This window comes from Lolium perenne, chromosome 3 (genome assembly GCF_019359855.2).
Source record: "Lolium perenne isolate Kyuss_39 chromosome 3, Kyuss_2.0, whole genome shotgun sequence".
NCBI classification, from domain to species: Eukaryota; Viridiplantae; Streptophyta; class Magnoliopsida; order Poales; family Poaceae; genus Lolium; species Lolium perenne.
In genome coordinates, this window is record NC_067246.2 from 149,174,448 (window position 1) to 149,198,198 (window position 23,751).

Genomic DNA, 23,751 nt, shown 5'->3' on the forward strand with positions numbered 1-23,751 from the left:
CATATTAGGTTATCTCTACATTCACATTTTTTTCCTTTGGTAATTTAATAGAAAATACTTTGGAAATGATAAATACTAGATGGCATTGACAAGGTCGTTCTGTAGCTGCTATAATCGTCGCGGAACTTCCAAAAGTTGTTTCTATTATCTGTTTGTTTGGAACCAACATTCAGTACAACCTGTGCTGCAATATAATGAACACATGATAACCCTCATCTAAATGACATTCTTGCAGCTGGTGGGGATGCATACGTTTTTGGAACATGACAACAAACACATAGCATGGACACAGGAAGTCAGGTAATTCGCTAGCTATATAATTCCAGATTATTAATACTTTTATTACTGTCTTTGCATCAAGAATAGGGAAAATATCTGACTATATGATTTTGCATTGACTCATGTTGAGTTTGTGGTAAAGTAACTAAAATTTGCCTGATTATTTATTTGTTTTCATAGGCTTTTCACCTTCTACATGTCATGAGAATATTGCGGATGGTAGGTTTTTAATTATAACTTAGCTCGTAATGTATTACATTCATGGCAATCGCAGAACATGCAAACATAGTGAAAACGAGTATGTAGATTGTGTGTATGGGTGGTGAAGGGTTCTTATACTCGTGAAATGTGGTGGTTCTATGCTAACACAATCTAGATACTCGTTAGTTCACCCGGTGCAATGCAGGAGCAATTGTGCAAGTGTAATAGTAAAGATATATATTTATTTATTTATTTAGTCAAACAATCAATCTTATACATAGTAGATCATGCCTACTTCGATGAGGCTGATATGCGGTATGTTGAGCGCCACGGCGGGGCCCCTGCTGTTTTTCCGGAGGAAGTTGTATGCCACATCGATGGCGAACTTCTTAAACACGTTGGAGCTCTTCCTTGCCTTGATGTACGAGTGCCCCATGATGTATGCCACGCCGGCGTGCTTGGCCTCCACGATCACGCTCAGCTCCTCCTTCACCCTCGGGTCCACGTACTCGCCCGCCATCTCTGAGATCTCGAACCGGACACGACGTTGGTTGGCAAACCCCGGCGACTCGGACTCGTACATGTTTTGCAGCGACTGGAGCGTATCCGACTTGTGCACGTCCGCGGCAGCCGTGGCCGCGCGCACCACCACGCTCTCCTCACCGTCCAATGGCTCCCGTACCAGGAGCCCCGTACGTGCGAGGTCGCTTGGGCGCGTGATCACGGTCATCCTGCCCTCAACCGACGCGGCGCCGTCGCTGTTGCGGTTGGCGTTCTCGGCGGCCTCGGCTGCCTCCATCTGCACAAACTCGGCGATGCGGAGCACGAGGTCGTTCTCGAAGTCGCTGTCGTCGCCGAGCACGTCCTTGTAGCCGTAGCGGACGACGCAGCGGTACATGTGGAAGTCGCGCGGGCCGACGCGGCCCACCAGGTGCCGCTCCTCCGGCCGGACGTGTGGGATGGGCACAGCCTTGACGCACACGAAGACGAGCACCTGGTGGAACGCCGGAAGGTTGGTGACGAAGTGCGAGAACACTGCCGGCACGCCGGTGGCGAGCTCGCTGTAGATGAGGCCGATGCCGGGCACGCGCACGATGCCGAGGCTGGGGCCCAGCGCGTGGATCCACCTCAGGGACACCTTGTTCTGCACGTCGAACGTGTGCTTTAATCGCGTGCCGTAGTGCCACACGTACATGATAGCCACGAACACGAGTGACAGTGCCAGCGGCAGCCACCCGCCCTGTGGCACCTTCATCAGGGCCGCCGACAGGTACGCCGCCTCCACGACGCCAAAGGCCAACAGGAAGAGCGTCGCCAGGATGAAGCCCTGCTGCCACACAAAGACGATCACCATCGACATGAGGAGCGTGGTCACCACCATCACACCGGCGCACGCCATTCCTGCATTCAAATAGAGAGCCTTTCATTCTCAGCCAAACAAATGTAATCAATGCGAGGCCCGTTGGCGCTACTTACCGTATGCGTTACCGATGAGCATGGTGTCGCGGAAGCCGACCGTGACGGCGAGACACACGAGCATGAGGATCCAGTTGATCTCGGGGCTATAGATCTGACCGTGGATGCGGTTGGACGTGTGGACGATCTTGACACGCGGGAAGCAGCCCAGTGCAGTGCACTGCCGCACGATGGAGAAGGTGGCCGAGATCACTGCCTGGCTTCCCACGATCGCCGCTAGCGTCGCGATCACCAACACCGGCCAGAACAAGGTCCCTGCAGCAAAATTTCATTCACGTCGTCGTTTGGTCACATCCCCTCGTAATGCAAAAATCAACTTGCTTATATAGCTTGTGTGATTTAACTGTTTTCATGGTGAATAGGCATTTTAATTACTGGGTATGGACTGGAAGAATATGAAGTGGATGTCGCAGTCTGGAGTTTTGGACAGGAAGGCCGCCTGCCCCATGTACTGCAGCACCAAGCACGGATAGATCAGGCCAACAAAGGCTACCTGTTAATGACACGTACATGACATCGATGGTTCATGATACTTTTTAGATAAACGGTATATAGAAACTTCAATTACATCCAGCTCTCTGCCAATATCACGTCAGGAGCTAGGTTAGAACAATTCAAGCAGATCCCCTAAACTTACCTAAACTGTAAAATAACCAATAGTTTTCAGTTGTCGTGAAAAAAAGACGTAGATCAGACCCCATCAAGATGCACGAAATATAGTTTTTTTTTACACGGGTCAGAAAAAACTCCTCGCCCGAACTGGGCATCCACGTGTTGTGCGGCCAAACCGAGCGCGACCTCTATCCGTGCGGAGTCAGTTGGTGTGCTGAATTTTCCCATTCCATCCTCCGCCTTCTTCTTCCTCACCTCTTCCTTCCATTGCGATGCTGCCGCTGCATCTCGCCATCTATCTAGGCCACAATGATCATGCACCACCGCTCGTGAATGCCCCGCACCCCGCCGCATCGGTAGAAGGTCGAATCTCGCGGGTTGGCCAACGTTTTCTTCCACGGCGGAAGACTCTTCACTGGCAGACATGGATGTGTCGCGTGACTTCCATTCAGACACGCCCTTGACCTTAGCCACCGGATTCGACCTCTCTGAAGCTCCTTATTTCGCCTTGGGCATTTCCGTCGTTGGAATCGACCGCATCGACCCACCTCCGTAAGGTATGGCCTGTGCTTGTTCTTGGAGTTCGTCCTATTACGCTCGATTCAATTTTGAGCTTATAAGTTCTTTCTGAGGACTCATTGTCTTCAGACGATTTTCTCAACGATGATGACACCGAACATATGATCCTCATCCTCGCTGCGAAGGAGCTTCAAGATAGATTCAACATCAACAAGCGGTGCATACCAATTGCTGGACACGTTTTCATCAAGCGGAATCGAGCACTCAGCCACACCGCACCCATGAAAGACTACTTGCCGAGGTACCGACATACCTGCCACATCTTTTTCGTAGAAGGTCCCAGATGGGCCATAGTTTGTTCGTTGGCATAGTCAAAGCTTGCGAGGCCAATGCTCGATATTTTACTCGCATGTGAAACGTTGCCGGCTCCATATGGGGTTTAGCCCCTATTAAGAAATCTCGGCAGCTATGCATATGCTTGCATATGGCATCCACGCACTGGTGAAGATACAACCATTGAAGATGTTTGGATGTTTGCCAAAGTGATGGTTCATGTGTTTGGTCTGTTGTATCTTCGATCTCCAAACAAAGAAGATATACAAAGGTTGATGGCGATGAATCAAAAGAGAGAGTGGCCATGAATGATCATGAGTGTTGATTGTATGCATCGAAGGTGGAACAATTGCCCGATGGCATGACATGGTGAATATTGTGGTAAAAATCGTGATGCCACCATTGTGCTTGAGGCCATGGCATCAACAAACTTGTGGATTTGGCATTGCTTCTTTGGATTGCGGGGATCACTCAATGAAATCAATATCTTGCATAGATCCTATTTGTTTGCTAGTGGATATGCTCTGGCTTGCAACTACAAAATCAATGGGCATGAATACACCATGTGCTACTATCTTACCGGCGGTATCTATCCAGCTTGGGCAATGATTGTGAAGACCACCCACCCCCTCCCTCCTCCCCCCCCCCCCAAAAAAAACCAAGCTCACTTTTCGTAGGCACGAGAAGCATTCTGAAAGGACATTGAAAGAGATTTTGGTGTTTAGAAAGCTTGGACCGTCATTATACAAGGTCCAACTCGTTTTTGGGACAAAACCATCAACAACATCATGAAATGTTGTGTGATTCTCACAATATGATCATCGAAGATGAGAGAGAGAGTTAAACTTGGAGTTCTTCTATGACAATGTTAGTAGCCATGTGGAACCACAAAGAAACCCTTGCAATCAAGCATTTCTTGAGACACATCGGGTAATTCAAGATTCGGCCACACATAAGCCACTCAACCTTGATCTCATCGATCACCAGTGGTAGATACATGACATAAATTGGTGTCCCCCCTTCATTCATTTCATTTGCTATTTATTTGTGTGTGAGGTGAAAATTTTATTTTGCCCCAGACCCATTCATTATTTGTTTAAGTATTTGGTTTGAACTATTGTTGTAATGTGATTTGAGGAGCATTGTAATTTGGATGATTATTGTCAGTTGTGATGTTTAAAATATTCATTTGTTTTGTTCAATTTGATGTCATATTGTCAAATTTGATGTTTACGGTTTTCGTTTGAAGTCCGCAGCTACCAATTAGATGTCATAAACCAAAATCGCGCAAGTGCATAAATGCGTTACCGCGACATGTAATCGCGCTTTAACAGGTCACGATTTATGGGATTTTCTAGAGTTTCTCTGAAATCATCAAATATGCACACAACCAATTTATTCATGTTTAAAAAAAAAGAAAAGGAAACATCTACAACAAACTTTAGCATCAACGACCAACATGAGAGGTACACTAACAAGGAAGCTATCAAGAAAGGAATGACGAACGAAAAGCCAAATCATGGTGGAACCAAATCATGGTTTTCCACCCAAAGAGAAATCTGAAAAAACTTTAGACAATGTGTGCAATAAGGAAATGTCGTGTAAACGACAACATTGCTAGTTTCAACCAATGAAGGTCGGACCTAGAGCATTCACCCTTGGGACTCGAGACCCAACATTCAGATTGTGACACGTAATCGAGGTGGATCTGTGCAGCCACTACCTCCTCATCCATCATTGCACAATTGCATAGTATGGTCTTGATGGATGGTGATTGCATTTTGCATCGTGTTCTGTCTTAAGATTTTTTTTTGCATCAGTAGTGTTAGGATATTTTTTATTTTAGCATGCTTGCGTGCACCTATTATGTTTGTTTACCAGGATTCCCCAAATAATGAGGATGATGGAAAAAATCAATTAGAGAAATTGTTTTGTGAAAAAATATGTTGATCGAAAGCAATAAATACCTTTCTTACAATTGCCCAAGTGAGGGAGCAAATTCGTTGAATTCCACCTCCGGCTAGTTTAATGACCAACAGTATGACGAGGGCATGATGTACCCGCCGCCGTACCATACACCGTTGGAACCTGGTTCTTATATACTTACACCCTATGCGATCGGATTAGAAGTTAGACATACATAGAAGCCACATAACAGAAAAACCTCACCTCGTGACGGGATCTAGAGGGGGGAACTCGCAGAAGGGCATCCATCTCCACCATAGCTTGGATCTTGGAGGCTCTAACATCAATCTTCATTATCATCTACATCACCATCACCTGTCATCCATCTTGTAATTCTTAACCGTAGTGTGGATTTGCATTTGTACTAGTTTAATCCTTCATACTCCATTTATATCATTATTTTGATGATCTTGTTTGCCTAGTTCCCTTTGTTCTTGGGGAGGTGGAGCCCTTGCGCAACCATGAATTGAAATAAAGATTATATTTTGTTTACTTGTATAAGTATGTAGTAAATTTACTCAATTATATTGTGTGAAATCGATTGCATAGTATTTCGGCCCCCGGGGAGTTGAAGGAAGTTATCGTTGTGTCTGGTTAGTGTTTGGTGCACACCTGGGAGATGATTTGTCGCTAGCATTAGCCATGTATTAATGATAAATCATGGATACCCAATAGTGTATATCCATAATCATGAGTAGACCCTTAATTTCTAGTGTACTCATGTTGCTTGCTACGGAGGACTAGCTATGCGGTAAGGAGGGGTGTAATGAGCGAGAATTCTGGGAACACCTTTATGTGGGTCTTTGTGCATGCAGACGCATACTAATAAGACATACTACACCCTAATCATATTCTATTAATGCTAGTGGTGATTCTCCAACTCCTTGAGAACAGTTTTATCCATGTTGTAGTTTCATTACTATTTACATCACTTAATCACTTTTTGCACTTTCTACGTGCTTTCTTTTAACATTGATTTGCTCTCAACACAAACACTTCAACACACTCTTACTTGGGATTGAGGATAATGTGCAGGTACACTTTTATAAAACCATAAAAGGAGCATAAAGACCACTCCATGGTTTGGTACTAGCTTTTACTTTTAAACTAGAACCATAGAAGATGTGCACTTGTAAGCATCAATGAAATTACATAGCCACATAGCTGGAACCATGCGAGTGCAACATGTTATTAAGCAGCCCCTATAGATGGCCAACATCAACCTCGATCATTTGACGTCGGCGATCCATCCATGTAGAGTTGATATCTATGATAACCATGTGAGTCACCCTGGACACTACAAAAATTCCCCCATACTCGGCAGATTTTTTTGGATAGCACAAGTGAATAGTACCTAAAAGAGTTTTTTGGCCAGTCGATGCTATTTCTCGGTGGCTATCAAGGAGGCGAATGTTTATGCATCGTGACAAACTGCATATCGACACATAATTTATAGTGTTGTGCTATCTCGCATACAGTAGAAATGTTTTTTATGCCGTGCTCGGGCTACAGTAGGGGCATTATAGATGTGTGTTGTCCATTCTAAGGAATGTTAAAAGTGGACTGAGTGATGTAGAGTGGTCAAGCACTTCCTACTGATTGGTCAACAATGTCTCGCAGCCAAGCATGGCCCACCAACACAGAGAAGAGCCTATCCTTTAGGGTCAATCATTATGGACCCCATGTTCAAATGGTACCCACATAGTTGGTTGCCTTTGTTCTAGGAACTATAAAACAAACCCTAACCCCCACTTCCTAGTCCCATTGTCTATATAAATACTTGGAAACCCTTGTCCCAGTCTCCACCCCTCATTCATTCCACCGTATGACTCCCACTCAAACCCTAGATCTCATCCACTCTGGTCCACAACTTCTAGACACACTCCCCATTTCTCCCTCCATTCCCTAATCGACAAGGAAAACCGTAGATCTCACCAACTACCATCCCATGTGTTCAGAACATGACGTAGAGGCAATCATGTATTATGTAATTCTGATACATCCCAAATGTATCTACTTTTCCAAGCACTTTGATTAATGAATTACTCCGGAATCTCACCATAATTGGATAAAATACCACGAAAGTTTTTCACCAAAAGAAGGGATCTGGAGCTTTGGATAACGAGAGGGGAGCCACGAGGCCCGAACGAGGCCAGGTGGCGCGCCCTAACTCTTTGGGCGCGCCACCTAGGCCTGTTCGGCCCTCGGTCATTGTCTCTCCTCCACCCTTCGTGTGGTGCCTTATATACCCTAAAAACCTACCCCCTGGAGGGAGACGATGTTTCGCGAAACAGAGCTCCGCCAAGACCACGATCTTCGTTTCGGGAGTCAGATTGATCCTGCCCTCCACCCCGGAGAGAGGTATTTCGAGGGCTTCATCATCACCGCCACCGACATCATCACCAACCATCATGGACTCAGTCTCCATCACCATGAGTGAGTAGTTCTCTGTAGGACCAAGAGGTGGATGGGTTTTGTATGAGATTGATCATGTAATCCTCCATATGTATCGACATTATAGGTGTTCGTCTTGAAGATATTCATGTATGAGTGTTGGTACACCTTTGCTATATATGTTTAATGCTTGTTACTAGGGCCCGAGTGGCATGATTTCAGTACTAAACCTATATTGCTTGATCATATATATGAGGTTGGTATTTATCTGCAAGGTGTATTACTTGTTATTATGTTGACCCCGTGAATCCCTAAGGCTATATGTGGGAAAAACAAGGGGAAGATGTAATAATTTCGAGAGTTATGTGTGTTCATGAATCTTAATGCTTTGTTCCGGTCTATTAGAAATGGTAGATCTTAATTGCTTGTAGTTCCAAGTTGGCCCCGGTGAATTGGGCAAGCAGGACAAAAGATGATATGTAAATTCTCTTAGTTAGTACGCATAACTATATTACACCTACACACAATTGAATTAGAGATGAGTACTATGTTAGTTGGATTACATTACATGATCAATACCATCCATACATTACCCCATTGTTGCCTCATGCCTATGCTTTTAGCCACTGAAAGTTTCACATTACTTCTTCCGGTGAAAACTGGAAATCTGCTGATGTTATTTACTGTTTTCTTAAAATCACCACTTGCTTTGTGAGTTTATTGATACACAGGTGTGGTTGAGAGTGTATTCTCAATTTCTAAAGGCTTATTGGTATTCTTGTGTTCCCCTTGAGTCGAACTATAAATTTGGGTAATAGTTCACATCGAAGATTTCAGCGATCCCCTATACTTGTGGGCAACAAGAAATTTTCTGGCGCTGTTGCCGAGGAGCCTAGATTTATTGGTAAGAAAACTTGTTGTCATTTACTTGCTGCACTTATTTGTTTCTCATCTTGGGAAAAGATAAGGTACCTACTAAGAAGGATCTTAGGCCCTCCACTACAAGGAAAGGTACATATTTTCCCTCTAGACCACATTTTTCGCCTCAAGTTCCTGCAACCCGTGCTACTAAAAAGAAAGCTAGTATTATACTAGTTCACCATTATCTATTGTGTCTACTATTAATGAAAAATATTTGTTAGATGTTGATAAGGATAAAGAAGGCATGCCTGATTTATCTAATTCTATGTCTGATGAACATATATAATCTGAATTTGAAGATGATGAACTTTTTGATGAAAATGATAAATCTCTGAGTCCAAAAATATCAAATGCTAAAGAAGATGGTATCTTTGTTTAAGCTTTTATGAATGCCGAGCTAGATGATTTGGATGAATTCAAAGCTAGCTTCAGTTCCGGCTTAAATGATTTATTTCATGATGCTAGAAAAACTGAAGCTCTTGTGATTTACATTAAAGATAAATACTATGAATTTAATGTTGAGCCTGATAAAATAGAGAGAGCGCAAGCTATTAAGTTTAATGGTAGAGAGTATGAACTTGCTTGGGAGCATTTAATAAATCTCTCTGAGCTCTCAAATTTGTTTGGAAATACTGAAATCCAAAAGCGCTATTACTTCTTGAATTGTTTCCCTTCTCTTTAGGAGGTGAAGCAAAAGCTTGGTTTAATTCTTTATCACCTAAGTCTATTACTAGTAAGGAAGCATGCATCTATTTGTTTTGTAATAAATATTTTCCTGCTAGTAAAATAAATGCTATGGTTGAAGAAATTATTCACTTCGCTCAAGGTAAAGAAGAAGGCATTCCTCAATCTTGGGGGAGATTTAGTGCCCTCGAGAGGAAGTGTCCAGCCCATGGATTAAAGGACAACCAATTACTTGATATATCTTATAGTAGGCTAACTAAAGGATCTAGATCTTATCTAGACAGTATTGCAGGCAATATTTTTAGGGAAAGGACTATAGAAGAAGCTAAGGTATTACTGAATACCATCAGGAAAAACGATGATGATTGGCATATTGATGAAGATATTATACATGGAAGAGGTATGCATAATTTGTCTAATGAAGTTATGAAATAAGCTTCAAAATCTATCAAGGAGAAGGGCATTGAAACTTCTAAGTTGAAGAAATACTCTGAAGATGGTTATACATTTGATACCGATGAACCATGTTTTCCTATTCAAGTACATGCTGTAAACTCTGGTAAAGGTAATAAAGAGGTATTATCTCGTACTGAAGTTTCTTTTGTTAATGGTTCTACTTATGATAGAGGCAGTTTTGAGTATGATATTAGAAGGGACATACTGTAGAATTCTCGCAATATAGAAATTATTTGTAAAAATATGAGCTCTCGTGTAGATTCTCTTAAAATGACTGTCAAACATTATCATATGATGCATAATCAAGTGGAGGAAATGATTTCTCTTCAAATAAATTGTATGAAAAGCTTCTTGATGAGAAAAGATGGGTTTTTGGAGTTAATACAAGAGGAGGTTCAAGTACTCATGACCTGATTATCCTGAAGGACATCCTAAGGGAAAAGAACAAGAAGCTCGCAAGAAGAAATCTTTTGCAGGGAAATCCCCCAATGAAAGTGAAGAGAATGAAAACTCTGAAGATCAAGATAATGATATATCTATCTCCGATGCTGAAACTGAAGAAGAGGTGGAAATATCTCAACCACATGAAGAACCACCTGAAGATACTAGTGATAAAGAACCTACGCCCTCAATAAGTGAAGATCCTCAATCTAAGGAAAAAATAAGAAGAAGGCTCCACCTCAACCAAAAGGTAAAGAAAGGGATCCATGGGTTCATAGAACCATACCATATCCCCAAGAGGTAACTAAAACTCTAGACAATGAAAGATTTGAAAAGTTTATTGAATTGGTAAAGAGTTTATATTTGAAAATTTCTCTTGTGGATGCTAAAAAATCCTCCATATTCGAAATATATGAAAGACATTGTTAAAAATAAGAGGAAAATACCTAATGAAGCTATTACTGCTTGCTGATTATTATTTTAAGTGAAAGTTACCAGAAAAGCGTGGAGATCCAGGTATTCCCACTATTCCTTGCATTATTAAGAATACCTATGTGAAATATGCTTTATGTGATTTAGGAGTAGGGGTAAGTGTCATGCCATTCTCTCTTTATAAGAAGCTTAACATGAATAAATTATTTCCTATCGAGGTTTCACTACAAATGGCTGATAAATCCACTACTATTCCTATTGGTATATGTGAAGATGTTCTTATTATGATTGCTAATGTGCAAATCTCTACGGACTTTGTGATATTAGAAATGTCGGAAGATGGTAATTTATCTATTATTCTTGGTAGACTTTTTCTAAATACTGCAGGGGCTGTTATAAATTGCACTGAAAGCAAGGTTACCTTCCATGTAAAAGGAAAGGAGCATACTATACATTTCCCGAAGAAGAATTCTATTGAGCTTCCTAAGAAAAGTGTCAATGTTATTGAGCCAAAGTTTCTAAAAATTGGAAGGTTTGAAATACCTATTCCTCCTCCAAAACCAAAGTACCAAATATTAATGGTTGGAACAATTCCAATCCATTATGAGGTACCCTGAAAGTTTCCTTGTTATTTCTTTTGAATCATTGTTTCTATCTTTGTCATAGTAATAATGAGACTCTATCAACCTCATTCTTAACATGACAATGATAAGATTATGATTCCTAGTACTTTATTTTATCATTAGTATTAAAGTTTCATTCAATTTTTTTCCATTTAGAATTTTATCTCTTTAATCAATTTCTGCCAGCTTTTAGAATTTACACAGAAAATGTTCTCCAAAAACCACCAAAAAATACGCAGGTCATTTTTCTGCACAGAGGATCAACTAGGCAAAAGAGCAATGCAAAACAGCAAACATGGGAGGAAAGAAAAGGGGTGGCGTGCCCTACTTCTCTGGGCGCGCCACCTGTCCTCTTTCGCCCCAAAGAGGGAGTTAGGTGAGGGGCAAAGGCCCAGGTGCTTCCCCTCAACTCAAAACCCGATCAGGTATTTTTCGAAAAATAATCCCCTGCCCCATTGCTGCTCCATCTTCGATCTATCAATTTGGGTAGCCATTTGCAAATTCCTTTGGAGGAATTTCTCATTGGTACGCGACTCTTCCACCCATCCAATTTATTTTTGATATGATGCTTTATATTTTGAAAGGGATGTTTTTCTTGGTGTCATATATTATGCTTGAGAAATTCCAAGATTTGCAAGTTTTAGGGTGAAATAATTGGTAGTTTTGCTTAGTAGAGCCTCTATGAGTATTCTTGAGTTGATATAACTTGCTACATCTAACTTTTTAGTGGTTTTTGATTAAAGTGTTGTAGGTATACACCCTCATGGAGAGGGCAAGGGGTTGTTTAGTAGCCTTAGGTCAAGAAGGAATGCAAGGGTGTCTCTTAATATGGATGATGAACATGAGTTTGTGGATAGATGTACATGCCACTAGGTGGCAAGACCCCAAGATGCTCAAGGCAATGCATATAGAAGAATACTTTGCTTTCTTCCTAGAGCATACTAGGCTTGAAGGATTCGCAAGCCGTCCATACAAGACGAATGCCAAAATAACCCGCGAGTTCCTTGCCACATTCAGGTTTGTGCATACTAAGACAAAGATAGGTAAGAGAGGTAAGACCATCCCACCGAATTTTATGTTAAAATTTTCATGCAGCAAAATAGATATGTTATCTCCATTGATGAATTTTGCAAGGCCATTAATGTTCCAAATGTTGGGAGTTGGGACGAAATCCCAAGTGATTCCGATGAGGAACTCCGGACATTTTAGAGGAGCATTACTGTGTGGATGTTCCAAATGATACCCATAGGAATAAAATCTCTCATATTCAACATCCATGGTTGAGGTATTTTGCTTTGTTCCTAGTTAGGTGATTTCTAGCTAGGAAAAATGTAACTGCTTGCACATGGTTTGTTGTCTATTTGTTGAGGCATGCTAGGAATGGAACTTATCCTGCATTTAACTTGGGTGTAATTCTTGCTAGAATTTTGCCTTATGCTATTTGCCACAATGTATCTAAGCCACTCTATGCAGGTGCCATTGTCACTATGGTCTATGAGAACATTGAAGAAGAACAGGGATTCCGTAACATGGGAGCTGAAATTTTAGAATCCAACTTGTTGCATGCTAGCTTGTTGATTAACATGGATATTCTTGTTGGAGTGTGGTCGAAAGATTTCTATAAGTATAAGCATATGGTTAAGAAAGGTATTTTTTGCTTGCATTGTGTTTCCTTGCCTTGATTGTTTTGACAGGTTATCAGACAAATGGATCATCGAGCAAGAGGAACATGAGTGGGAGTTGGCTCCCGCGACTCCACAGGACGATGCATGCCCCGAGGAATCCCCTGAGCCTCCTCATCAGGAGGAGGTACCTGTGCAGCCACAAGCGGAGTGGTACGAGCCAGCACCACAGCAGCATGAGTGGTACGTGCCTGCACCACCTCACCAAGAGTGGCAAAACCACCTCAGCAAGAGTGGAAAGCATCGCCTGCACCGTATGCCTGGGGGTTCGCACCTGCCGCACCCTACTACCAGCCTGGGGAAGGATCTTCTTCCCAATGCGAGAATGAAGATGCTTCTTCACAGTGGGGGCAGCTAGGACCCTTCTTCGATGATGGATTGCACGGTTGGGGGCCCGACTCCGACCATCCCGGCTACTAGTTTCACCCCAAGCTTGGGGGAGTATGTGTCCTTCGCCTTTCTCCATTGTATATTGTCATGATAGTTTCTATTCAGTTTTGTTGCATTGTAGTTTTGTTTAGTTCACCATTTGAAAACCCCAAAATATTTCACTTTCTATTTTCTGCATTTTGATTTCTTGCGAACAAAACCCTCAAAACCCGAAAAAAGATATTCGCTTTCTAGTTTTTGCATTTTGCTTTCTTTTCAAACAAAAACCTCAAAAACCAAAAATATTTATTTTGCTTCTTTTGTATGCTTGTTGCATCTTTGTTTTTTTAACAACTCCAAAACTTCAAAAACACAAAAATATTTTTGTTTTGCTTCTAAAAGAGAAAAAGGAGTTGCAGATTTCTGCATGCTAGTCTTCACCGTTTGATTTTCAGTTCCTGACCTGTAACTTCGATTGGGCTAAAAAAATTGCAGGCATTTAAATTTTTTCATCCCCTACTCTCAACAAAAATTGTCAAAAAATCCTGGGATGTTTAAATGGGGGCTAAAAAGGGTTGCACAGCTGCTGGAATTTATTGTCATATTTTGTTTTTCATTACTAAAAGTGGCTAATTGAATTTTCCATTGGTCCAAAATGAATGCTATACTTGTATATGGATCCCAAGCACATGATACACCTTATTGTAATCATATTTTTAAGGTTGCTACTATAAGAATGAGATTCTTTGAGTGAACCAAGTTTAAATCTCGTAATTCTATATTTGAGCTTGTTGCGCAGTTCCAGTTGGGAGAGGAAGAACAACGATGATGAAAGTATATGTGAGGGTCGATAAAAGTGACACCTTTGCTATATTCATGTATGGAATGTAACGATAGAAACTACTTGTGCATAGTTTCATCAATACTTGGGAAAGTGTTAGATGTCTACGATTTCCGTGTTCTTCTCTCTATTTATGATGCAAGTGATGTTATTTCTACATGATTGAGAGATAGTGGTTTTGAGTAAAGTCTACGCATCCCATCATACTTGTTATTGCGGACTTGGCACATATTCAATGATGAATTATATTCCTATGTGTCTTTAAAATATGAAGGTTGATGTCTGTGTGACAGTCCAGCCCTTTAAATAGCATAACTCATCTTGAAACATATATAAGTCGGTTGATAGTATATTTGGTTGACCAACAATTTTTTGTTTTAACCTTGAACCATTGAGCCACATCCTAGAGAAAGAAAATAAAAAGAGAAAAGCAAAAAGAGAAGGAAAAGAAAGAAAAAGATTAAGAGAAAAAGTGAGAGAGCGTTAGGAGGATGCTCGCCGTATGTTGTTCATGTTGTCCCGGTATGCATGGCCTATAGAAGAGATATCTATCTCTTTTGGTCCTTTGTACATGCAGCATGGAGGTACCTCATTGTGGTACTCGTGAGAGAAGAGAAATGGGCCGCTAACAAAAGCCATGCCTAACCATGGTGAAAGTTTCAGCAAAGAGCATCCTAAAATTAGAAGAGTGAAAAAAAAAATGAAAGATTGAGAAAATAAAGAAAAAAGTGAGGACATAAGGAGAAGAAATAGAACCCAATGAATTGGCTAGTTTGAAGACAGAAAGGGATAAAACTAAGAAGTGTCCGCCGACTTACACTTTTATGCCAAAAAGGGATGCACCCCTTCCACTCATAAGGTGTTAAAGCTAATAAGAAAAACACCTACCTTGCCATTCCACCTTACAGTCAACCAAAAATACTAGCTTCTTACTCGCGTATGAGTCCTCTATGAGAGTCTAAATGTTAAAAGGCTGGAAGGATACGACATCCTCCCATTATTTGATTTTGCAATGAAAGTATGATGAAATTACTATTCAACAATTGAAGGAAGCGAAAGGTCTCAACAACCTTGCTCATGATTCAATCAAATGCGATGCTAGAACTCTACTTTTTGCTACTACCAATTAATCTTGTCCAAATAGTGTTGCCATATAGTACCTCTTTTACACCATGCATAGATAGAGGAACATGAACATATTGCATATTTAGTAACACTTTGTCATTCATTTGTGAAGCTATGTATCGAATACTTGCCATGTTAAATTGTTTATGTATGCATAAAGCAAAGTTTTTGTCAAAGTATTTTATCGCTTCTACACTTCGTTTGAGTTGTTTGAGGATAAACAATAAGCCAAGCTTGGGGGAATTGATACATCCAAAATGTATCTACTTTTACAAGCACTTTACTTAATGAATTACTCCGTAATCTCACCATACTTGGATAAAAATTGCTGAATCTGATGATGTTTTTAGCATAGTCTCCTTTTTGTCAAGTTTTCGTAGGAAATAAAATCGGGGGAAAAGGCCACGGAAGTTTTTCACCAAAAGAAGGGACCTAGAGCTTTGGACCACGAGAGGGGAGCCACGAGGCTTGAACGAGGCCAGGTGGCGTGCCCTAACTCTTTGGGCGTGCTACCCAGGCCCATTCGGCCCTCGGTCGTCGTCTCGCCTCCCCCCTTCGCGTGGTGCCTTATATACCCTAAAAATCAACCCCCTGGGGGGATATGACGTTTCGTGAAACAGAGCGCCACCAAGACCACAATCTTCATTTCGGGGGTTAGATTGATCCTGCTCTCCACCTCGGGGAGAGGGATTTCGAGGGCTTCTTCATCATCACCGCCACCGACATCATCACCAACCATCATGGACTCACTCTCCATCACCATGAGGGAGTAGTTCTCTGTAGGCTTAAGAGGTGGATGGGTTTTGGATGAGATTGATCATGTAATCCTCCATATGTATCGTGATTTTATGTGTTTGTCTTGAAGATATTCATGTATGAGTGTTGGTACACCTTTGCTATGTTTAATGCTTGTTACTAGGGCCCGAGTGACATGATTTCAGTACTGAACCTATATTGCTTTATCATATATATATGAGGTTGGTATTTATGTTCAAGGTGTATTACTTGTTATTATGTTGACCTTGCGAATCCCTAATGAGGTGATAGGTGGGGAAAACAAGGGGAATATGTAATAATTTCGAGGGTTATTTGTGTTCATGAATCTTAATGCTTTGTTCCGGTCTATTCGAAAGGGTAGACCTTAATTGCTTCCAGTTCCAAGTTGGGCCCGGTGAAATAGGCAAGCAGGATAAAAGATGATATGTAAATTCTCTTAGTTAGTACCCACAACTATATTTGGATCACCCACCTACACACAACTGCACAAAAAATGAGTGCTATGTTAGTTGGATTACATTACATGATAAATACATCCATACATTACCATACTGCTGCATCATGCCTACGCTTTTAGCCACTGAAAGTTTCACATTACTTCTTCTGGTGAAAACTAGAAATCTGCTGATGTTATCTACTGTTTTCTTTTACTACTTTGAATCAACTGCTATAAAATTACCACTTGCTTTGTGAGTTTATTGATATACATGTGTGGTTGAGAGTGGCGTCGGTCTTATTGGTATTCTTGTGTTCCCATTGAGTCGAACTATAAATTTGGGTAGTTCTCATCGAAGATTTCAGCGATCCCCTATACTTGTGGGCATCAAATTCCTAATGTATTTATGAAGTTATTAAGTTGTCCTTGCATGAACATATTATATGTAACGTTGAATATGCGATTAGGTTGTGGAACTATATATTAATGTTGTTCATACTATATTCTGCTTTTTCAACGAGGTTGTGTTGGGCACACAACTTAGACTAATGTGAAAGTCATCTAATGAATCAGCTCCACCTGTCATGGGCATGATGTTGCCAATCTGATTTACACAGACTTGGCTAAACTATTTAATGAGTCGAACTAACCCATATTGAGATACAACACAGTTATAATGGAATACTTAGTCGTCATTTGTACGTCTCAATGGAATACATAGACATGATGATATCACACAGTCCGAGTTGTGGATTGGCCAACTTAGGTTCTATTAAGCATTATTTCGTGATAAGGAAATTATAAAGGCGGAGTTCGGGCCATTCGGAAATCACGCTCTATGACGTGGATAACCAAGATGTGATTTTGCCCCTTCGACTAGGGAGATATTGTCTAGGCTCTCTCAGATGATATGATTTGGAAGCATGCCATGTACGACCCGGTAAACTGTTAACACAGACGGACGACTAAGAGTTAGTTGGATGAACGCCATATTATGAATCAAGAAGAGAATTGAGCTATTAAATGGGTAACTTAACTCACATATAGCTTGGCAAGGTATATTGTGAGGATAAATATATAGGTCACATTGGAAAGATTTGTCACCCTGACTCTATGGTACTTGGTAGTTGGCATGTTCTTATAGGAGCCTCTGTCAATTGATCGGTTGCAATCGAACTCCAACAATGTCCGACTACCGCAATCCTGTGGGGTCACACACTTAAGAGTAAGGAACGAGTCGAGTGTGATCCAACTAAAAGTTAGTCGGCTAGGTTGGACCAGAGCCGGACTAGGATTGTGTCAGTGGGTTCGACTCACACTGACTAGATTAGGTTCCACACTTCATTCCCTATATATAGTGGACGTGGTGGCATGCGACAAAGACGGTGAAACCACATCCATGTGTTGGGAACTCTAATGCATCCATTCTAGTCCAGCCGCCGTCGTACCAGACTTAGCAGTTCACCACTGGTGCTCCTCCTCGTACGTGGTGAGCTCGGCAGAGGTGATTGTCAGCGTATTGAGACTGGGGGTCTTCCACGTTACGCCGTGGCGCATGGGCCTAGGCCTGGGCCCACCGGTCGGAGACTTAGCTGGTGACAAGGCAAAGGCGTAAAGCGTGCTACACAAGAAATGATTTGGCGTGCACTTAGCATGTACGAATTGTGACAAGTTACGTGTGATACTACTGAAACTTGTCTTTACCGTAGGCACCCTTGTGGCAGACAAGCACTACTGGACAAGGCCAAGCCAAGCCAACGAGTTTGGGACAAGGAGAACATGACAAAGGGATCGAGGAGCAACCCTGGCCATCCTCCTGGGGCACCACCCAGAAAGAGGCTGAGGTGAGGAGCGACGGATCCGAGCAACCAGGCCAAGCCGTGGCCTAGATTGCCCCAAGAAATACCAGAATATCACCTCTCCTGGCCCAGGAGCGGCCTGAGAACAAAGATCAACCGAGCCTGACATGGCGTGTCAGGCCCTGCGTGTCATCATGGCGCATGTAGACAGAGGTGACCGCTCGCTGCCCGAGCTGTCACGCCACCATCGAATGCGTTAGCGCACCGCTTGTGGCCATCTATTGGCCACCGACACCGCCCATCTGCCCGATGGCCGCGTGGCTTCAATCGATTGATTCTTTGATTCCGGAAACACCCTTGGGCAGTGCTCGGACTAGCCGTTGTGGTGGCCCCTTGTGGTATAAAAGGAGGCGCCTCACCGGCGTAGGGGAGATTCGGCCAATTCAAGTGAGCCATTCGAGAAGAGAGGCTCGGCCAATTCAAGTGAGCCATTTGAGAAGAGAAGAACTTAGTTGTTAGAAATGAGAGAACCAGAGGTGTGTTGAGGAGATCATACGTGAGAAAGAGGAAGCCCCGGAGGTGTAGAAGTTAGTGAATGTGTCCTCCCAGCACCAGAGTGTTCATCATCTTGTACACTATCCACCCCATATAATTCACCAAAGCAAGATGTATGGTTGTTAGCCAAAGGGCGGCCCGAACCTGGGTAAAAAATGCTCGTGTGTGTGCTTTGTGTGTGCTCTTTGCCAGTCTTAGCAGATTCCTAATGCGGCATTGAGGTTGGAATGCCTTCGTGCCCACTACCGAACAAAACGGGGGTGTGATCATCCCCGATGTCAGCGTAGGGGAGACGCGACATCTCATGTTTCAGCTTCGACAACCTTCGTCATCAAGAACAACTTCCTGAGCATCAGCGTCAACATCGTCAACAACGTCATCGCCGTCTTCTTCGGCTGCACCGTCATCAACCATGGCGCCGAAGAAGGGTTTCAGTGCTCGGACCAGCACTGCTGCGGCAGACACGCCCGCTGCCGGGACTCGCTCTCATGGTCTTGCTACGACATGGGCTTAGGAGCTGACCCGCCGCCGAGAGCAACAGATCAATGCATGTGTGAGCCTCTCGAAGGTAGCCCGCATCCGACCAGATCGAGCAAGCCACGAAAGGCTGCAAATTTCCTCTAGCCAAGGAATGGAAAGATTCGCCACCATTGTCGTTGCCGAGAAACTGGAACAAATAAGGTTCATCGCCGCCGCAAAGAAGAGATCGAATAGTTTCCACTATGTGACCCTCGTTGTTGTCGACTCCACGCTCTGCTGCCACCTGGCCACTGCAGCCACAGTGGCACAACTACGCTCCAGAAAACCTGGAGCTGCCGCCCCAACGTCGAAACTCTTATCAATGTGCATGCCGTCCAAGGCCATTGCAATGCGCTAGCCGAGAGGACTCCTAATGCGCCAGTAGACTAGCGCGTCAGCGTTGTCTGCCGAGGACGATTTGCCTGTTGGCTTCCTCCTCCATCTTCAAGATAGACCAAAAAAGGGATGAGAAAGGTGTGGCGCGGTTAGGATTTCACCCGGCCGCCGCCCGTGGGGGCAACTTGGGTGACTCACCGAAAGGTCACAACCAATCTAATAAATACAAGACATGGTTCATTATAATATTACTCCATTCCGAAATGTAAGGCTTCTACTTTAGAACAGAGGTAATACCTCATAACGGAGCTGAATCCTTAAATACCATGACGCTGCCGTTATGATAAAAAATAGACTGGAAACGTAACAAATATAAGCTTAGGAGGCATGCATGCGGATGTACCCTTATGGATGTGGCTGTGAAGTGACCCAGATCTGCAAACATAGCTTCTGTGCCTGCATATATTGAAATGTACAAATTGATAGTGATCATTTCAGTTTAATAAACAAAACAAAAATAAGTCTGTCCATGTTTGTTTATAGTACTGCATTTGTTCCTAATTAACTGACGCAGCTTTGATCAAATTTAGTTTAGATATGTATGTACCATCTAGACACGATTTAATACCGTTAATTTTGAACGGATGGAATACCTGTCATGGAGAGTAGCACTCCTCCAAGTGCAATCCAGCCTTCTTTGCCGGTCCTCAGGAAGAACCTGACAAGGTACGTCGGAGAGAGCGCGTAGAAAACCCTGGGGTTCCACACGACGATGTTGTAGACGCCGATCCCTCCCAAGCAGAGGAGCCAGACGATCACGACGGGCGCGAACAAGAAGGCGACGCGCTGCGTCCCCCACTGCTGCAGGGTGAAGAGGCACACCAGCACAATGCACGACATGATCACCACCTCACCTGTATTTTTTTGTTTTTATTAGCAGTGAAGGTTAATTGCTCCAAGAAGTAATAAAATTGCACGCAAACGCTCACCGTTTGTCAAAGCATGGCAATGGACTTGCAAGCCAGAGAAGGACGAGAGCACTGGAGACATACACGTACAATATCCGCCAAGGTCAGCAAGCAATGAAATCATGAAACTAGATAGCAGCAGGCAGCATCTAGCTAGCAAACTGAAATATTGTGGAGCAAGCAAATTTCGGGCACGCACCGGACATGGCCGGCGTGAGGACGCCATCACCGATGACCAGCGAGGCGCCGAAGAGGACCATGAGGAGCAGGAACGTGCGCGACTTGCTGTGCTTCTCGAGGAAGTGCCTAAGCGCCCTCAGGATGGGCGTGTCCTGCGCCGTGTAGCCTGGCTTGTAGTAGGTGGAGAGCTCCTCGTCGGCGGCCTGCTGGTTGGGCATCAGGCTGAACTTGGCATGCCGTACCAGTAGTGAGTAGAGTGCGAACGTGCCCCCTTCGCCGTTGTCGTCGGCGCTGAGGACGATGAAGACGTACTTGAGGAGAGGGATGAGGGTGATGGTCCAGAAGACGAGGGAGAAGACGCCGAAGATGGTCTCCTCGTCCTCGAAGCGCCGGAGCGAGCCGGAGAATGTGCTCTTGTACACGTACAGAGGCGACGTGCTCAGGTCGCCATACACCACGCCGCAGCTCTGGTACGCGAGAAGCAGCACGTGCTTGTAGTAGGATCTCCAGTGGCGCTGCAGCATCCATCGAGTCAACTCATTAGCGAACAGATATCGCTGGAATCGGCTGCTTAATTACAAGTTCAGCTTGAGTCGGAGCTACGCTGTCTGACTCTGTCGTAAGCTATTTTTAGCGAGGGTGTTAGGAATTAGCGGTGGAAAATAGCTAGTACTAATAACTAAGATGTGTGAGCTAGTTCTTCGTGGTATGCCATGCTCAGGCTCAGGTATCCCCGATAGGGATGTAAACGGATCGGATCGGATCGGATATTGCTCTTACCATATCCTTTACCATATTTTTGTAACGGATTCGGATCGGAGCGGATAATGGTCGGATGCGGATTCGGATGCGGATTATATCGGATTACGGATATGGAGCGGATTCGGACCGGACTCGGATCGGAGGCGGATTATTAAGAAAATATACACATAAAAAATAAAAGTATGTTTTTTTATGTAAAATATGTTTGTAATTATAGACTATAGTTAAATGTACACACGTATTCGTACAACAAAGCAAATTGCGTCCTAATAGCATACTTATTTTGGCTGATGAACTAACTATATTGTCTAAATATTTAGGGTTGGGTTAATTTTCTCGGATTATCCTCTTTGTGGATCTCGGATAATCCGCAAAAAATGGCGGATAATCCTTATCCGTCGGATAGTATCAATACCATATCCTCTACCGTATCCGCCGGATATCCTCTTGATCACTATCCGCATCCGTATCCATATCCGGCGGATTTCTAAAAATGCATACCATATCCTCAAAAACGGATACGGATGCGGATTTGGAGCGGAAATTATCCGTACCATTTACAGGATTCCATGAAGAATATAACGGCCGTGGTAGTCATGATTATCCCTTCCATCTATCGGATATTCGGATGTTCTTGTTCGTCCTTTTGCAGATAATACCAGCAGAACACATTCAAATCCAGAAGGCCGGACAAATTTAACACGTCAACATTAGCACATCCCCAGCAAGGAAAAATACATGAGCAACATATAATGTAAACTCGATCATTGCTGGATGTACTATCTCCATCCTAATTTTTTTTGGCTCATGCAGATATATCAGTATCTATACAAAGTTAAGTACTCTATCAGATCTATAATATTTGTCGCTTAATAATCCATAATATGTAGATACATTAGTGTGTCTATTCATTCATTTCGGCGGCAGCCATGATGATTCGGAGGGAGGGACTTATTTGGAACGGAGGAAATACTTACTTACGAGCAACTATCAGAAAAAATAATTCACTTGAAGATGAAATTTCACTACGATTGTTCATGACACAAACATGTCAGAAGCAGGTTTAATGATCGTCAATCATGTGGTTAGATCGGTGATGGAAACTCGAGATCAAAAGCCTCGAAATATATCATCGTACCATTTTGTCAACGAGGCAGGGAGAGGAAGGATAGCTCACTCACCGGGTTTCCATGCGGGTCGTCGTCGGGGTACGGGGCTGCGATGTTCTCCGGTGAAGATCCCCTCTCGCAGTCCGTCGACTGCATGTTATTTTATTCAAGGGTGAAGGGGTTGGGGGTTCCGGACGGGGCACACAACACACGGGCTATGGCTCGTACTCAGTGCGTGTTTCGATTCTGCATGCCATGTCCACTCTGTTTTCTATTCGCATGGATGGATTCGTTAGCAATCGGAGTTCTTGGAGCCCTTTCGTGTTCCGGGGAGAAATAAGCGGGGAGAGAGACCGCACACCCGATTTCTTAGGAGGACGTTGACAGTTCAACGTGGGCTGCATGCAGGGCTCGGCCCTGTGGGGGTGGGGGAATATATCCTATACAACCTGGGTTCGTACAGGCCCGGTGGCTGTACCACCTCCGACGGGCGACACCTATCCATCCGCTCCAGTGGGGTTCTGGAGCGAAGCATTTCGGACTCAAAAACAGACGCACGCAAATGATCGAGTTTGCGTCGAGGCTGACTCACCGATATGACGCATAATTTTTTCTCCTTTGATAAATCCATAATTTACATTAATAAAAAAACATAAAAAAGCTTAAAAATGGTCAGAAAGACCCGCTAAAACCTAGCTATGGGCTACTGCTCATCGTTGCTGATGAGGTCGATGAACTCCACGTCGGCCATGGAAGCTGGTACACCGGCGGTGGAGGAGGAAGGGCGGGCTGCGACAACTGTGGTTAGGCCGTCGGCGGCGCGGGAGGCTGTGGTGAAGGTGGCCACGGATCCCTAGCCGTTGAAGGAGCAGGAGTCGGCGCGCGGTCATTCGAACGTGTCGGCGTGGCCGGAGGAGTCGTCGGCCTCCCCTGCGCGAGCGCCGACTCGCGAAACTG

The 23,751-nt window shown here is 43.5% G+C and overlaps 1 protein-coding gene across 1 annotated transcript; it reads right to left on the reverse strand.

The window, feature by feature from the left end:
- Positions 1-536: 536 nt before the first annotated feature.
- Positions 537-23,117, reverse strand: LOC127327009 (probable potassium transporter 3). The gene is made up of 8 exons (XM_051353787.2): positions 22,867-23,117; positions 20,943-21,438; positions 20,765-20,815; positions 20,429-20,689; positions 20,179-20,231; positions 2,332-2,449; positions 1,957-2,211; positions 537-1,881 (listed from the first exon to the last, which is right to left on the reverse strand). The coding sequence occupies exons 1-8, from the start codon at positions 22,948-22,950 to the stop codon at positions 752-754; spliced, it is 2,448 nt and encodes an 815-aa protein (XP_051209747.1). The 5' UTR covers positions 22,951-23,117; the 3' UTR covers positions 537-751.
- Positions 23,118-23,751: the final 634 nt, after the last annotated feature.

Excerpts from the sequence above, each read along its gene's own strand:
- LOC127327009 (XM_051353787.2), bottom strand. The coding sequence starts at position 22,950 with ATGCAGTCGACGGACTGCGAGAGGGGATCTTCACCGGAGAACATCGCA. Across the intron at positions 21,439-22,866 it reads ACGACCCGCATGGAAACCCG|CGCCACTGGAGATCCTACTA; the intron begins GTGAGTGAGCTA and ends TGGATGCTGCAG. Across the intron at positions 20,690-20,764 it reads TTGCCATGCTTTGACAAACG|GTGAGGTGGTGATCATGTCG; the intron begins GTGAGCGTTTGC and ends AAAAAAATACAG.